We start from the raw sequence: 18,559 nt of genomic DNA, 5'->3' as shown, positions 1-18,559 counted from the left end.
AATCAGTTTTCAAATATACTCTTAGTTTTCAATATTTGGGGGAGGGTAAGAAGGTAGCTGTTTCAGGGATATTTGGCATGTTCCAGGTGGATGCGCGATGTCTATAACCGTCCACGTCTCTTAATCTGTGTCAATACACGCACAGCTTCGCAGAGCGCGCCAGCGACTGAGAGGCATTTCGCGGAGGCCCAGCTCTGGGGCGCAGGTTTCTCTACTTCCGGCCCCGCCCCCTCTCCCGCGGTTGCTAGGAGACGTGATGTCACCGGAAGCAAGGCCTGGGATAGGCTAAGGCGAGGAGAAACCTCTCCCACCCGGTGCAACCTCAGCGCCCGGCGCTGGCTCGCCAGCTGTTTGTAGGCCTGGGTGAGGGGCGGGGGTCCGCGGAGAGTAGAACCGCCCGCGGCCCAGCCTGTCCCTCGGGCTAGGACCGGCCGCGGGGCGGGCGACTCCGGGGCGGCTGCCGGTGCTTCCGACTGACAAGCACTGTTGCCATAGCCCGCGCTGCCCGCCGCGTCCCTGGTCTCGGCCGACGGCGCTGCGCGGCGGGTGACCTCTCCGAGCCCCGCGCGATGACGGCGCCCTGCTCCCGGCTGGCCCGGCTTCCTCCGCGCCGCCGGCTCCGGCTCGTGCCGTTCCCGCCGCCGCTGCTGTTGCTGCTGCTGGCGGCCGCGGGGCCGGCGCGCGGCTGGGAGAGCGGAGACCTGGAGTTGTTTGACTTGGTGGAGGAGGTGCAGCTCAACTTCTACCAGTTCCTCGGGGTGCAGCAGGTAAGCGGGGCCGGCCGGCCGGCAGCCAGCCCGCCGGAGGGCTGCGCCTCCGGGGCAGAAAAGTGCGGGTACGGGCGGAAAGGAGGGGGTGGGGCGGACTCTGACCCAGTTTCCTCCGAGGGAGCCGGGCACGCGGGGCAAGACTTGGTCATACTGGGCTCGTCTGCCTTCCTCAGCCCGATCCACCAGGATCTCCTCGTAACCAGTCTCAAAGGGAATGACCCGCCTTCCCCAATTCCTCACCGCCTGGCTCCCCTTCTCGAGTTCCAGTCTCAGTGACAGCAGTCTCAGTGACAGCCTGGACGGTGCCACCAGCCTGGGGTGGCGATCCCTTCTCTTTCCTCTGCCATTCTGGGGGAGATCCTTGCACCCAGCTGTGCAGGAGGAAGAAGGAAGAGTGGTGTGGGTAGATCTTTTACCCTTTCCTTGCCTGCCCCGTGAATGTGGGAAGTAGTCGTCGTGTCTGCCTCCAAATTTTCACCTTCCCAATTATACTTATCTATATTTTAGCAGCCTCCTTTCCTCTGCCTTTCCGGGAAGGCAGGAATACATTTTGGTTGGCCTCTGGGTTGCAGAAATTTTTCTTGCATTGTACTTTGGAATCTATGTAGCCTGTTGGATTAGGCGTTCGTATCATAGTTTAGAAATCTGGAGGAACTTGAAGCCTCTACAGTGTTGGTCCTGGAAGTCATAGAAGGAGCCATCAAGTGTTCGGGGCAGTAGAGGCACTTGGGGAGCTCCAGGAAGAGAAGTCCAACCAGTAACGCAGGATCGTTGTCTTTTTCTTTTCCTTTCGTTTCGTTTTCTTTCCTTTTCTAGCTTGAGACTTTAACTTGTAATGTCCGTTTGTTGCTATTTACTTACACCCTGGGAGTGGTGAATGAGGGTAGATATCCCGTCTCCGACGCCATTTTACTGGTTTAAGAATTATGGGGTTAAAGACTTAGAATTTCACACGATCTGATTGAGCCCTTCATAAAATGCTTTGAATAGTTATGGGGGAAAAAAAATGTTTACCAACAATTGTCATTCAAGGCACACTTCCCGTGACCAGATGTGAAGTGTACATTTCACTCCTACAGGTTATCATAAATTTGTGTGAACTGTTGAGCTTAACATTAAATGGAAATTTACTTTTCAATTAAATATATATAATTGAATATAAAATAGCAGTTGCCATGGCACCATGATTTTAACGAATTTCAATTTTGTAAGTTATAAAGTAGTTTAAGAATTTCACACTTCAAATTCTTCTGTACAAACGATTATGTGGCAATTGTCTTTAGTCATTGTCTTCACCTGGTGCCACTTCCTGCTTGTAGAGATAAAGTATACCTCATTTCAAAGTAAATGGTGTCTCAATATGTGTAAAAATCACTAGTGAAATATAAATCTTAAGACTTTTAAGAATGCCTTTAATATTGAGAATATTTGTTAGAATTTACCATAGTTGATTAAATTCTGTAGCTAGAGTCTTTTACATAACCTATCCAAAGATTTTGAAGATATTTTCCAGTTATTCAAGGAAAATTAAGCCCCTTTCAGAGAATACAGAAACTTAGTAGCAGTGGTTTAAATTTTAGATTATGTAATCTAGCTTGCATGTGAACTCTCATAGAATTTTCATTTATAAATTCATGCAATTAAATTTGCAGAGTTAATTAGGCAGTGTGAACAACCAGAGCATTTAACTATATGGGCAAAGATGGGAAAATAAAGAAACATAGGTAATTGAGAAGATTCTGTGTGGAGGTAACATTTTAATAGAAGGATCCAGAAAATTGTTTTCATCTGTGTTTCTCTACCCAGTTGTGTTAAATTGGAAAGAATGCAGAAGAAACTTTATTCTACCTAAGCAGAGAAACTGATTGGAACAAGTTCTTTACATTACATTGAATCTTAACTTTCTTAGGAGACTTTCAGGAGACCAGAAATTTGGTAGAGACAAATGCAGCCTGTCTTATGTCCTTAATGTGTAATTTTCAGGCTAAAGCCAACGAATCTCTTCTTGACTAGCCAGACATGAGGAACCAGAGCAAAGTAGGTAGGTTACTTAAGAGTGGTGACCTGGGTTTACACACTTAATCAGTTTTGTTGTCCATTCTACAGAGATTTGGTTCATACCTACTAAATATTAAACACTGGGAATTGACCAGTATGTAACACAAAACCCCTAGACTCATTTTAGTAGGGGGAAACAGTAAACAACCAAACAAGTAAATATAAATGTCAGATGGTCAGAGAAGTCCTCAGAAAGAAGTAAGGGAGTGAGCCATGTTGATAAGTGCATTCAAGGAAGGCAAACGGTTAAGCGCAAAGGCCTTGGAGCTTACTTAGTATTTGAGGAATGGCAAGGCAGCCAATGTGGCTGGAGCAGGGTGTATGGGGAGGACAGTAGTAGATGAGATCAGAGTCATGGGGGGCCGGGGAAGATCTTGTAGGGCTTCAACGTAAGTCATGAGGACTTTGGCTATTATAAGTAAGTTGGGGATCAAGGGGGATTTTGAACAGAAGAGGTACATAATTTGACTTAAATTTCAAAACGATTATTGAGTTGGAGATCAATGATATGTATGTTATCAATTATTGGATAATTGTGGTGTACAATGTAGAATGGACCTGGGTGGTGCAAAGTGGTCAGATTCTGGATATAATTGGAGCTCTATAACATAGAGCTGACAGCATTTTGCTAATTGTTTGAATGTGGGATGTGGAGGCGGGGAGTGGGGAAGAAAAGTTGAGGATAATTTGAAAGCTTTTTCTAAACCTCAGAAAGTGAATAAATACTTGTCTAATTGCACTTGCCACTTACTGAGATGGAGAAGTCTGGAATAGAAGCAGGTATGGTTGGGGGAAAATCAGTAATTTGGTTTTGGTCATGCCAAATGTGAGGCGTCTAATAAACTTTCAAGTTGGTTATCTAAGCCTGGAGTTGTAAGGAGAGGGTTTGGGCTGTGCATAATAAATTAGGGAGTCCCTGGCACTCCGTAGGTAATTTGAAGCCACAAAACCAGGTAAGTTCACCAGGGGAGTGAATGTAAAAGAGAAAAGAGGGGTCTGGGAACTGGACCATGGGAGGAACCAGCAAAGGAGAAGAGGAAGGAACAGCCAGCGAAGTAGCAGGCAAATCAGCAAAAGATGGTCTCTTTCAAGTCAGGTGAGGAAAGTATTTTAAAGAGGAGGAAACAATCAGCTGGGCTAAATGCTGATGATAATTCAAATAAGATGCGTTCTGAGCATTGACTGTTGAATTCAACAGTGTGGAGGTCATTGGCTACTTTAGCAAGAGCTGTTTCAGTGGAGTGGTGAGATCAATAGATTCGTTACATTGGGTTCAGGAGAGAAGGAAAGGGGCGGAATTGGAGACAATTAATAGAAAAAAACTTTTTTTTGAGATCTCCATACCCCAAACTAGACTCCAGGGATGATTAGTGACTTAATGTGGCATCCATTTTATCCCTTTTTCCACCAGGTCTAAAGTAGTTGGCTCAGTCACTCCCTAAACTCTATAATTGGAATAATCAATTAGATTATTAGACTTTTCGAACTTGAACTAGGCTTGAATTACACTTTTAGAACTTGAACCAGGCCACTTACTGACTTATGACCTTGTCAAGTTATTACTTCATTTTTAGGACAAATGGTATTTTCTTTCTTTATTTATTTCATAGGAGACACTTAAATATTTATTAAATGAAAAAATATGAACATGGTAACTAAAACTAAACAGTAATTCACCGAATGAGTAATTGCTTGACTGTTTTTATTCAATAGGTTATATTTATATTGGCCTTTTATTGCTCTCATCCAGCAAAGGAATCCCTCTCCTTGTATTCCCAAGTTTCAGATTGGTTCTAAAAGCTTTCAAAGGGATTCCAGAAGATTTTAGTGGACATGTGTATACAGGTGACATAGCAGAGGCTCACTCTATTTTTAGAATGGCTTTGATTGTTCACAGGGCATTCCAATTTGGATATTGCATCTTTTCAGAGAATACAAGGTAGAAGATTAGAAGAATGTAGGAGAAAAGTAGTGTTATTGAAATACTTCTCATTAGTAACTTAAATTCTAGGTCCCCAAACAGTATTTATATTTATTCTAACAGCCCCTGCTCCTTGGATACCTGTATTTCTTGTGGGATCAATTTTTTTCATTGTCTTTTGGGTCCATGACTTACTTTATACTTTGTACAGTGTTCTAGCCGACAATAAATACTTCATAGTCATTTAAAAATCTGTCAGTTGAAATTGTAACAAGCTAAGTTAGCTTAAATTTTGCAGCATTTACTTTCTGATGAAATCAGAGTAATTTTCTTGGTGCCAGTCATTACAGATTCCTATTCATAGAGCTAGAAAATGTGCCTCTTTCTCTTAGAAAATTTTTAATAACTGCATCCTTACATTCAAATGAATGCTAAAACCTGGTTAAAAGAAGAAAACTATTGTTAAGTGACATGTGCTTACAAAATGTTGGATTTTAACTTTTTAATCAGAATTAATAAATCTTTTAAGCTCTTTCAGTCTGTATTTCAGATGCACAGAATGTACAGAGTAGCAGCCTGTATAAGGAAGGGACAGTTACGGCACACTCATCCTACATATACCCAAGGGGAAGGACTCCCTTAAAGAAACAACTGCTGATCTCTTGACTCATCTCTTACATCTTTCCATGGATGAGTTACCTTGTTGGAGGGTGATCACCTTTGGTCTGCTTTGCTTGATTGGGGAGAGCTAACTAACTAAAAAGCGAGAAGTAATGAGGCTCATTCTTAACAGACCAGTAAGGCAGTTGTTATCCTGGCCAGACTTTCTCTTGAGTGTACTGTCTCAAAGTCGAGGCTGGATCATCAAAAACTCTAGAAACAATAAATGCTGGACAGGGTGTGGAGAAAAGGGAACACTCTTGCACTGCTGGTGGGAATGTGAATTGGTACAGCCACTGTGGAGAACAGTATGGAGGTTCCTTAAAAAACTACAGATAGAACTACCATATGACCCAGCAATCCCACTACTGGGCATATACCCTGAGAAAACCATAATTCAGAAAGAGTCATGTACCAAAATGTTCATTGCAGCTCTATTTACAATAGCCCAGAGATGGAAACAACCTAAGTGTCCATCATCGGATGAATGGATAAAGAGGATGTGGCACATATATACAATGGAATATTACTCAGCCATAAAAAGAAACAATTGAGCTATTTGTAATGAGGTGGATAGACCTAGAGTCTGTCATACAGAGTGAAGTAAGTCAGAAAGAGAAAGACAAATACCGTATGCTAACACATATATATGGAATTTAAGAAAAAAAAAACGTCACGAAGAACCTAGGGGTAAGACAGGAATAAAGACACAGACCTACTAGAGCATGGACTTGAGGATATGGGGAGGGGGAAGGGTAAGCTGTGACAAAGCGAGAGAGAGGCATGGACGTATATACACTACCAAATGTAACGTAGATAGCTAGTGGGAAGCAGCCGCATAGCACAGGGAGATCAGCTAGGTGGTTTGTGACCACCTAGGGGGGTGGGATAGGGAGGGTGGGAGGGAGGGAGACGCAAGAGGGAAGAGATATGGGAACATATGTATATGTATAACTGATTCAGTTTGTTATAAAGCAGAAACGAACACACCCATTTTAAAACAATTATACTCTAATAAAGATGTAAAAAAAAAAAAAAGTCTAGGCTGGGGATGGGAGGGCCAGAATTTCTAGCAAGCCCACTTGGCTCCTATACGTAATCTCAATTCTCCAGTAGCTTTTCAGCAATAAAGGTGCTATTTGATCTCTATTTGCCTGACTTCTGTGTTCAGTTTTTTTGGGTGGGAAAAGCAGAAAGTCATTAATGGGGCCTTCTCGAACCCCGGCATAGGGGTTTGAGAAATAAAGAGGAAGATCTCTTTCATAAGTGACTGGTGAATCTGTACTGTGAGTATCAGTTCTCTCCAGTGATTCTTGTAGATTCCACTGAGTTTGTGGTGTTAGTTGAATATAGTGCAGTCTTTCTCTAGTGAGTCTATTCCCTTGTAAATCTATGTCATGTGATAATCACTCCCCCATTTTCATTGTAAAATCCGAAATTATTTGTTGATTTGGAGAGAGGGAGATGTACAAAATCTGGAATGGTAGATAACCTTCCAGTCATTTATATTTCTGATGTAAAGCGTATCACGTATAGGGTTAGAGCCGAATAAATACTTGTTTAGTTGTATACATATTTGCATCAGCTTGGATTATTGTAAAATTGATTTACTTTTCTTACGTATACGCTGTTTAGTGGAGGTTGCCTGGACATATTTTATGGGACAAAGCAAGTTTATTGGGAAACTTGCCACATAATCTAAAGCTGATGGAACAGAAATCCTCTTCTAGTTGTAAGTTTCTGTTTTCTTTTTATACTGTTTTTTTTACACTAATTATGAGAACAATCCTAGAATAGTTTGTCTTTTATTATTCATAGATACACCCTAAGCTGAACTGGGAAATGGAATTGTCCTTTGTTATTACAATTATTCTTAGAGATACATTCTAAAATCTTTTTAATAAAAGTCACCATTTTACCCAGTGATTGGTGTAATGTGGTGAATTTCAACATCATATGTTTTATTCAGTGTTGGGAATGATACAGGTAGGATGGAGGTGAGGGTAGGTACTTGGCTTGATGATTGCTGAGAGAAGAACCTCCGTGGCAGTTATAAGTAACACCAGTTGATAAAATGCTTGGTATCTATATTAAACATGTTCTGACTTATTCCAAGACTATATGGTCTTGGGAATCTTTTTCTAAGTCAGGCATTATTGGGTCTATTTGGACAGTAATGACGTCAATTAATTTTACCCAGAATTAAAAACAAATCCAAAGCCTTTCTTTTCTTTTTTTTTTTTTTTCTTTTTTTTTTTTTTTGCGGTAGGCGGGCCTCTCCCTGTTGTGGCCTCTCCCGTTGCGGAGCACAGGCTCCGGACGCGCAGGCTCAGCGGCCATGGCTCACGGGCCCAGCCGCTCCACGGCATATGGGATCTTCCCGGACCAGGGCACGAACCCGTGTTCCCTGCATTGGCAGGCGGACTCTCAACCACTGCACCACCAGGGAAGCCCTCAAAGCCTTTCTTGTATAGAAGTGTGCAGAGATGGAAGGAAAGGAGTGGCAGTGAAAAGAGAGACTTCTCATTGGGTGAAGCAGGACCCTAGACCAATTGATAATGAAGCTATAGTCATATGTATTTTCAAAAACCTTTCTTTATTTTCATCAAAACACCTACTTTTGAAAGGTGGGTTCTATACTAATGAATGTAAAAATATGATTATGTTTTACGTAACATCATGGTATTCCATTTGAAGAGCTAAATTTTTTTTTTACTTATATTTACTGAAATTTTTGTCTAAGAGTGTTATTAGCACTTAATTAGAAACTTAATCTAGGATTTGTGTCTCATTCTCATCCTCCTTAATACTACATTAAGTAAGGTTAGGACTCATGCACTTACTCAGAAAGTGTTTCTGATTACTGTCATCCAGCAACTGGAATCTCACGTGTAATCAGGCATGTTGCAAAAGCAAGGCATGCCGCTGTCTACATTTCTGGTTATAATATGTGCATAAAACAGTATGCTTCATTATTAGACAAAATGCCCATTTTAGTGCCAGTGAAGCAGTGGACATAAAGCTATGTGCAGCTACATGGTCAGCTAATAGAATTTGAATTAAATATTAAAGGTAAGAGTTTAAGATCAAGAATTAAATAAAAAGACATATGTCATGGTATAAGCAGCAGTATTTTTTTTTTTTAATCTTTATTGGAGTATAATTGCTTTACAGTGGTGTGCTAGTTTCTGCTTTATAACGAAGTGAATCAGTTATACATATACATATGTTCCCATCTCTCTTCCCTCTTGCGTCTCCCTCCATCCCACCCTCCCTATCCCACCCCTCTAGGTGGTCACAAAGCACCGAGCTGATCTCCCTGTGCTATGCGGCTGCTTCACACTAGCTATCTACTTTACGTTTGGTAGTGTATTAAGCAGCAGTATTAAAATGGAAAAAAAGCAGTATTAAAATGCCACTGAGTGCAAACACTAGAATTCTAAAAGGAAGTAATTATTAAACAAATTCTGGAATACATACAACTCCTGATTATAGAAGGTACAAGAATTTTTAAAAGCTACATGAGACCCCACTGTGACATGTGTAGTAAGCAGTAGTCAAAATGAGTTAAGACCAGAAAAATTGTTGTTGTCATTTATTGGGAAGGTCTGAACAGACCATAGAGAAATCCTAGGGTCCATATATGTACCTGCTAAGGAAAGTAGAAGCTTCATATTTCTAGCCAATACTTAAGGACTTTATACCATTAAAATGGATCAGGTTAAGGAAGCTATCTCATGGCCAATTACCAAGAAGCCTCTGACATTTTTGGAATTAAAAAAAAAAAAAAGCAAATCTTATTAGCAGTTATTTTCAATTACCACACTTTTAGTTAACATGTAAGAGATTAGTATTTAGGTTCTTCTCTGACTTTAAGTTGTGTTTTGTATTAATATTGGTGATTAAATTTGATTTAAGGAAGTTAATATATGCATGTATAATGTAGGGTGACTGGAACTTGTTGTTCCTTGTACTTAAGTATATCATATAAAGTTCAAATGATTGCCATTCTATGCAGTTCTATAGTAGTTATACAGAATTAGTGTGACTTTTTGTATCACACATTTGCAAGTATATGTTTAACTTAGAGTAAATTAGATCTTGAAATTAGTTTTGTGGAAAGCTTTGCAGGTTTTCAACAATGCTGCCACCTCTCAAAACATTGTTGAAACTTCTTGTTTTGCGTTGCTTTAAAAGCCTGCAACATATTTGGCAGATTTACTCATTAATAGTAAACTTTTAAGATGGATTTGATTTTTGCCTATAGCTTATAGTCATTTGGAGCTAAATTTGATGACTAAATTGGGTTAGCAAACTTGGGTAAGTACGCTTTGGATTGATAAAGAGATCTGAAAATAAATTTCAAGTAAGGCTCATAAACTGCTTTGAGGACTGTTGTCAAAGAAGAATTCCAGGGAAGTTTGGAAGGGTATCAACATGAAGTAAATCTGTAGCCTTACAAAGCAACAGAATGTATTCCAGTAAATGGCTTTTGGAGTACTTATTACTTTGCGGGTAGCAAATTTTTTAAAGAATTTTTACCTATCAGAGAAAAATATGTAAATAAAAATCATCGTTAATTTTAGAGAGGCAGGAAAATATTGAGCTAGAAGTAAATATTTTAATTATTTGCCTGCTTTTAAAATTAAAAAGGATCATAAAAGTATTTATACTGTTTCTCTAATAATGCTAGTTAAAACAGAGTGGTGGAGGAACCAATATAAACGTTAGGGATAGAGACAGTAGCTGAGAATACCACTGAAGGAGAAAGTAGGAAATACACAGAAAGAGGGACATGTACACGGAAAAAGAAATACATCAATACAAATACTGTAATGGAGTAGTATCTCCATCTTGTGGCCTTCTTTGTAGATTGTTGTTAAAAATGTTGAGGGGTTGTATTTTCACAACTGTAGGCATAAGTAAGAATAAAATGTAGGTCAGATGAAAATAAAATATGGTTCAGAGATTTTTTTGCAATGACCTTTGAGCCTGAGCTTCCCAGTTGGTGTGCAGTAAGTCAGTGTGCTGGGACGGTGCTGCCCTCCCTGGAAAGGGCTTAACTCCAGTGTGTCTTACAAATGTAATTTTCTGTGAAATGCCATGGTATGGAAAAAGTTGGAAGAGCACTGTGAAGGCATGCAGTTTTTCTTCCAGGGAAAATTTTATAAGCCTGTGTATATATGTGTATACATATAAAAATAAAATTGTCCTATGTAATTACTCTTATCAAAATCTTTGCTATACTAAAGATCTTCATTTAGCTCTCATAGAACCAAGAGCGTTAGCTAACATATTGGTGAGTGAATCTGGATATAAAAGGAATCAAGGAATCTGATGAATTAGTATCCTTCAGTTACTACTTGATTACTTATTCTGGATGGTGGAGTGACCATTAAGTAACTATGGGTACTGCATGCCCATAGTTTGCAGTAACTCAGAGGAATACTTTAATGGTTTGTAACAATCTGTGTGAAGAGGATACAAATGGCTTTGGAATGTATAAGTATACCAATTCTGAGTAGCCTATAGTAATACTTTGTGACAGTAGGAGATCAGGATTTGTAAGTAAAATACCACCTTACTGACATATATTTCAGATTTTTGACAGATGACTTTCTTTTTAAAGCCATTGATCCCTTAGAGCAGCACTGTGTAATAGATACATAATACAAGCCACATACGTAATTAAAAATTTTTTTAAAGCCACATTTTAAAAAGTAAAAAGGAAACAGGTAAAATTAATTTTAAAATATATTTTATTTAATCCCATGTATCAAAAATATTATTTCAACATGTAATCACATTTTTTAAAGTTATTGTGACGTTTCACGTTTTAGCTTTCTAACTAAGTCATCAAAATCTGGTATATATTTTTAATTTATACTTCTTAGCACACTTCAATTTGAATACTCAATTTTGATTGAAAATACTTAATCTGTGTTGAGATTTCATAGAATGTGCAGCTAACAAGTAGAGTCATGTATTCAGGTTCTTCCAAACATACTTAAAAAGCTTTCCAGTAACTGAATCAAGTATCATTAAAAAAAATTTAAATATAAATGACTCAAATAAAGTAAAAAATTTGATTTCTGAGTTGCACTAACACATCTCAAGTGCTCAGATATGGCTAATGGCTACCACATTGGATAGCACAACCTTAGAGAATGAACATTTCTGTGTTGTATAGATATATCTAAATATTTTTGGATAAAATCACTGATTGCTGTTTCCATTTTGTCAGGGACATTGTTTGTAGGTTTTGTTTTTGTGTCTTAACTCATTGTGGTTTTTACTGTTTTGCTTTTTTTTAGGATTGTTCCAGTTATGCTATATATCATCTTCCTAGTTAGTTTTCTGTCCGTTTTGTCCATTCTTTTCTTTGGCCTGTAAAGGCTGTTAGTATAGTACATGCTGCTCTTCTAGGGACGATGGGTTCTGAACGTCCATGCATAGAGGTCTGTCTGCTGAGGGTGTTTTCAGTAATCAGCTTAATCCAATTTGGTCGTTTACTTTTGCTGACTAGCCTGTTATATTTTATAATTCTTAAAGTGTTATTAAGTTAATATATTACGTCTTTAATGATGCTTTGACCAAGAAATCACCAGTGTTCCTACTTTGTAATTTTAACTTTGAGGTTGCCTGTTCTCCCTAGTTATTCTGAAACTCATCCATCAAATATATTATTAGTTATGAAATATTCACCATATTCTCTACTGTCATCTATTTTGATTATTATAACATCTTTAATTAAGTAATTTTAAAAAGGGATTTCCAGGTGCAGTTCTATTTGTGTGCGAGTCTTTTGGCTCATTATAATATCAATTAGGGATTCCAGAGTCATCCTTTTCCACTAGCCACCTTTGCCATCTCCACACAGCTCCTAAAAGTACTGCTTTATTTTGGACTGATTAATTGCTGATCTTTTTGCTTTTGTCTTCTGTAATTTCATAAGTTAAGGAAAAGAAGTAAATCTTAATATTGATCGTTCTTATACCTGGCTATTATTGTTTTAAATAGTCCCGTTATAGGAAAGAATTGCAGTGGGGTCAGAGATGTTAAAAACTCTATGCTAAGGGAAAAAAAAACAGCAACGAAAATTGGAGAACGGATATAGAATCCTGAAGTTAGAAGAGACCTCACCAATATGTAACCTGTTTCTTCATGTAGGAGTCTCTTCTGTAGCTCTCCCCGAAGATGGTCATCCAGTCTGTTTGATTTATGTCTAACAATGGGGGATTATGAAACAACCTGTTAAGTTTTTGATAAAGTACTCAATGGGAATTTTATTCTTATGTAAAGCCAAAAATCATAATTCTTATACTTACTTTCAACTTTATTTGCAGTCTTCTTTTGGAGTACCTCTGAGTATATATTCCCTCTAAATTATTTTTCTGAAATGCCTTAAAATAAAATGCACAAGAGAAATAATTACTTGTTGATTCTCTCCACAACAGTAGAGTTATTTAAAAACAAACAAACCACAGTTCTTTGTATAGCAGTTATAACTCAATAAAGTTGTTTAAAAAAAAATACAGGCAAGCTGAGAAGCCTACTTGGTTTCATGGTCTTTAGATATGTATTAAGTCCACCCTAGAGAAGACCCAAGCCACCGTAGTTACAGTTGTCTTGGAAGTACACCAAGCATGATTTGAAGTTACTATAAATAATTCCCTGGGCTCATCAAAGTCAGCAACAGGAAATTTCTGAACGTTGAAAGCATAAGATGATTTGGGGTATGTTGGCTTTGATAATATGGACCACCGGGTTGATTTAATTAAAACTGTACCCCAAAGTTGTTACAGACTCTTAAAGCAAGACCCGTGTGTACAGTTGTGCAGGTTGTGTGTCTGCTTCAAAACTATCGTGATACAAAGATGTTTTTAGGCTGAGGTTTTTATGAAGAATTGCACATAGGTAATTAAACTGTGAAGGAGATAATTTCTCTTTCATAATTAAAATGTTATGTTTCTGTAGGTAGAATTTTAGTTTTCAGGTCCATCTTGAGTGGCTGTTTCTCTCTCCTTTTTATTCACCCGTCCTCGCTTTATAGTGGCTTTCACTCCTTTCCCCGAGACACCTAGACAAGCAGTCGGTCTGATATAGGCAGCTTAGGGCTCCCTCCTGAGGTTATATTGAGGCCATTGCAGATCCAGATACCAAGCCTGCAGATTGTTTGGCCTGGTTTCAGCTGTTGGGCTGAAACTATGGCCTCTTAGCATCTCAGATACATAATATTTTATAAGCTTGTAGCCTCAGGCAGCGGACTTCTCACTTTTTTTCGCAGGCGGTGGAGTCCCACTGCAACCCTTGGTTTCCAGCATGAGTTTCCATCAGAGTCTGGCTCTGATCCCAGGCCTTTTGTAGAGTACTTTCAGTCTTCATTACTCTGTGGGAGTCACACTTCTCATTTCTCCTGCCTACCACAGGTGTGGAGTCCAGGCTTTTAGCTTAAGCTCTGTTGGTGGCTACACCTTTCCTTTAGTTTTTGTCTACAGAGATACTTAACTGGTTTTGGCCGTGGCTATATGTTTATGATTTTCTCTCTTTAAATTTTATCATTGGTACATATTTGGAGTAGGGTTTAGGAGGAGCAGTGCTACTTTGACTCCAGAGTATTTTTTAAAGCTGCACTTTTTAAATTATTATTTTTAATGCCATTTTTCTATTATCTAAGAACGTTTTACTACTTAACATCCAGAAATATAGTCAGGCCTATTACTCACAGCAATATAAGAGGCTGTTACTTAGGCATTGAAAGTAACAGTAAACCGTCAGTCCCTGTCGCTATCAGTCCACTATTCCTAGACTTGATCCAAGTCTGGGTGCTAAAACAGGCAAGTAACATTTCTAAAATAATCAGATCCCACAGGTTTTGAATATTGTAATAAGTAGATCCATTACCTCAGAGTGATATATGTGGCCCTGTTATTGGAGGTGTACAGAGGAGAGTCCTGAACTCTGTCTTGAATCTAGTTAGAAAACCATGCCAGGTGGAGAAATAGTTACTGAAACTCAGGTACCTGTCAGAAAAACCATTGCTGGAGGAAATGAATGGTCCTGAAATTAAGATATATGCAGATAATTTCATGTTGATGTTTTGTAAATATATACCAATCACAAACCTCTTAAAAAGACTTTTAAGAGAAAAAGTCTTACATATAGTCTTCAAAATTCTCTTACATATAGTCTCTTACATATAGTCTTCTCTTACATATAGTTCTCTTACATATAGTCTTCAAAATTCACAAAACAAAAAATAAGACAGTGAGGGTTAACCTCACTGAAAAACATTTTCAATAGTCAACTTGTTGGACAATACTAAAATCATAGAGTTTCAGTGGATATTAGCTTCACGGAATTGAGTGATCTTTAATCAAAGCTTCAAGCAGTTTGTAGAGTGCACATTTGGAATGTACTTTAAATTATTTTAAGGAAAGAAGTATACAATTCAGACTTACAAGAAAAGATAAAGGGTCTTTTCATATTAGATCCATAGGATTTAAATATAATCGGTTTACATACAATTTGAAGGACATGTTTATCTTATTATTGTATACCTTTAATATTGAGTTGTTAATCTAAGGGAAATCTTTAAAGATACTACCATGGATGAAAACCGTGGTATAATGATCTTCTTAAAAGACATTTCACTTACAGACTGTCATTGTTGCTTTTCTTTAACATGGATAACAATACTCTGTTTCTGCAGCAGTTCTCTGCAATAGTGTTTCTAACCTTTGTTTTTGTGACAAAATAGAATATGCACAGCTATATAGGTTATGTTATGAAATTCTGATAAAGCCTGTTTTTCATATTTATTAATTCATTTGTTCTTTCTACAGCACACTAATAATGGTAGAGAATGGAAACAATCAGATTCTAATAGTAGGAGAATATTTGAGTGAACTATGATATGTTCTTGGTGTGATATGTAATCATTAATAACAATATAAGTGAAAAGTACATAGCAACATGGAAAAATATGTATAAGTGGAAAAAGCTAAACAGCAAGTTTTATTCACATTTGATTATAATTTTGTAGGAATCATATATATGCACAAGGGTGAGACAGTAACATGGGCTAATGAGAACAGTTTAAATTGTGGGATTGGTAGAATCATTTTATTTAGGGGTGGATATTTCATTTAGAGTCCTGATAACATTACTAATATATGCTCATGTAAATTCTATTACTTTGGAAAAAAGAATGTTATATAATTAAACCACAATTGGATAAACTAAATTAGCAACATATCTCATATTTATGAGATAAAGTATATGGGTATTTTAAAGTTGCTTTTAACCTATAAGCTATTTAAAATTATGAGTGGGAAATTAAGTAAATCAAATAATTATAGACTAAAAATCCCATGTATTTATTTTGTTATTTAAAAATATTACCAAATAATTTCTAATAATTATTTCAGTGAATCAAACTGTTTCATCGTAAGTCTAATCTTCCAGAAAAGACTATAAAACTCTGTTGTTGAGCTTATAACACATAACGATTACTATATATGAAAATGATAGCACAAAGAAAGGGGCAAGAGATGGAGCTGTAATGGAGCAATGTTTTTATATTTTTCCAGAATAAAGTGAGTATTTATCTGAAATAAATCTTTTTTTTTTTTAAATTTATTTGGCTGTGTCAGGTCCTAGTTGCAGCACGCGGATCTTCATTGCAGTGCACAGGCTCTTCATTGCGGCACGCGGGCTTCTCTCTAGTTGTGGCACATGGGCTCAGTAGTTGTGGCGGATGGGCTTAGTTGCCCCGCGGCATGTGGGATCTTAATTCCCCAACCAGAGATTGAACCCACGTCCCCTGCATTGGCAGGCGGATTCTTAACCATTGGACCACCAGGGAAGTCCCTGAAATAGATCTTGGTAAGATACATATTGTAATCCTTAGAGCAACCACCAAGAACATAACTAAAAAATTTATATAGTAAAAATTCTAACAAAGGAGGTAACATAGATCACTAGGACATATCTATGTAACTAAAAAGAAGGCAGTAAAGGAGGAGAGGGGGAAAAAGACATGAGGTATATAGAAAACATAGCACAATGGCATATGGTAAATGATATGGTAAATCTGACCATATCAGTAACTAAATTAAATATGACCGGATTAAACATTCCAATAAAAAGGCAGAGAATGTTAGGCTGGATTTAAAAAAAAAAAAAAGATAAAAGATTCAATGATATGCTTTCTACAAGAGACATACTTTAGATTCAAAGACACAAATAGGTTGAATGTAAAAGGATGGAAAAAGCTCCCAATTTTTGGAACTTAACACATTTCTAAATAACCCATCAGTCAAAGAAGAAAATCATCAGGGAAATTAGGAAATGTTTTGAACTGAATGAAAATGAAAACAGAACGTATCACCATTTATGTGATGCAATTAAAGTAGTAGTTAGGTGGAATTTATAGCTTCAAATACCTATAATAGCAAAGAAGACAGATTTTATTTTATTTTATTGTTTATTTATTTTGGCTGCATCAGGTCTTTGTTGCTGCGCACGGGCTTTCTCTAGTTGCGGTGAGCGGGGGATACTCTTTGTTGCGGTGCGTGGGATTCTCATTGCAGTAGCGTCTTTTGTTGTGGAGCGTGGACTGTAGGCATGTGGGCTTCAGCAGTTGTGGCATGTGGGCTCAGTAGTTGCGCAGCATGTGGGATCTTCCCGGACCAGGGCTCAAACCCGTGTCCCCTGCATTGGCAGGCGAATTGTTAACCACTGTGCCACCAGGGAAGTCACACAAAGAAGACAGATTTAAAATCAATAACCTTACACTTTTGCCTTACAACACTAGGAGGGGAAAAAGTGCAAACTAAACACAAAGCAAGAAAAAGGAAGGAACAGTAAAGATAAGAGCAGAAACCAATGAAATATAAAACAGTTAATAGAAAAATCAGTGAAACCAAAATTTGCCCTTTGAAAAGAGCAACAAAATTGATAAACTGTTAGCTATACTGATCAAGAAACGAAAAGAAAGAAGACATAAACACCAACCTCAGGAATGAAAGAGGTTGTATCACTGCCAACTCTACAGAAATTAAAAGGATTATAAGAGAGCACTATGAAGAACTTTGCCTGCAAATGCGACAGCTTAGATGAAATGAACAAAGTCCACTGACCAAAACTACTCTCAATAAAAAATCTGAATAGAATTATAACCAGTAAGTAAATTGAATTAGTATTTTAAAGTCTTCCCACAAAGAAAAGCCAGATGGCGTCATTGGTGAATTCTATCAAATATTTAAAGAAGAAATAATCACAAATTTTCAAAAACTTACAGAAAATAGAAGAGGAGGGGAGGGAATATTTCCTAACTCATTCTGTGAGATAAGTATTACCCTGATAACTAAAGCCAGACAAAGATGTCACAAGAAAAGAAAACTACAGACCAATAACCCTCATGAATAGAGATGTAAAATTTCCAGCAAAAATGCTAGCCAGCTGTATCCAGCAACATATAAAATGGATTAAACTTAATGATCAAATGGGATTTATCCCAGGAATGCAAAGTTGTTTTAACATCTGAAAATCAATTAATATAATACACTGTATTAATAGAATCAAAGACAAAAACTGCATGATTATCTCAGACACAGAAAAAAAAATTGGAAGACTCTAATACCTATTCATAATAAAAACTCTCAGCAAACCAGGAATAGAAGGTAATTTCATCAACCTAATAAAGAGAATCTAAAAAGCTATCCGTGTAGACATTTCCCCCAAGAAGATATACAAATGGCTAGTAAGTGCATGAAAAAGTACTCAATGGTATTTGTCATTAAAGAAATGCAAATTAAAGCCATAAGGAGATAAAACATTACACCCACTAGGATGCCTATAATCAAAATAGTGGACAGGAAAAATCATTGGTGAGGATAAACTGGTGGTAATGTAAAATGGTACAGCAACTTTGGAAGACAGTGTGGCAGTTTTTTTGTTTTGTTTTTAAAGTTCAAGTAAACTTAGGATATGCCCCAGCAGTTCCTCCTAGATGTCTATAGTGTCTTAAGACAAAAGTGAAAGTATATGTCCATACAGATTTGTAGATGAATGTTCATAGGGCATTATTCATAAGAGCCAAAATTGGAAACAATCCAAGTGCCCAGCAGCCTACAAATGGATAAAC

At 37.7% G+C, this 18,559-nt stretch overlaps 1 protein-coding gene across 2 annotated transcripts in view; it reads left to right on the top strand.

The window, feature by feature from the left end:
- The first annotated feature begins 286 nt into the window (after positions 1-286).
- DNAJC1 (DnaJ heat shock protein family (Hsp40) member C1) overlaps positions 287-18,559 on the top strand; it is a 204,700-nt gene continuing 186,427 nt past the window's right edge. For both annotated transcript variants that reach the window (XM_027121805.1, XM_027121804.1), the window contains exon 1: positions 287-767. In XM_027121805.1, the coding sequence (XP_026977606.1) occupies positions 570-767 (198 nt within the window). In that variant the 5' untranslated portion in view covers positions 287-569. The remainder of the gene's footprint in view (positions 768-18,559) is intronic.

Source organism: Aethalodelphis obliquidens, unplaced genomic scaffold (assembly GCF_003676395.1).
Source record: "Aethalodelphis obliquidens isolate GAN/ISIS:26980383/991018 unplaced genomic scaffold, ASM367639v1 scaffold23, whole genome shotgun sequence".
NCBI classification, from domain to species: Eukaryota; Metazoa; Chordata; class Mammalia; order Artiodactyla; family Delphinidae; genus Aethalodelphis; species Aethalodelphis obliquidens.
Note: the sequence above shows the minus strand (reverse complement) of the source record. Positions and strands in the feature narration are given on the sequence as shown.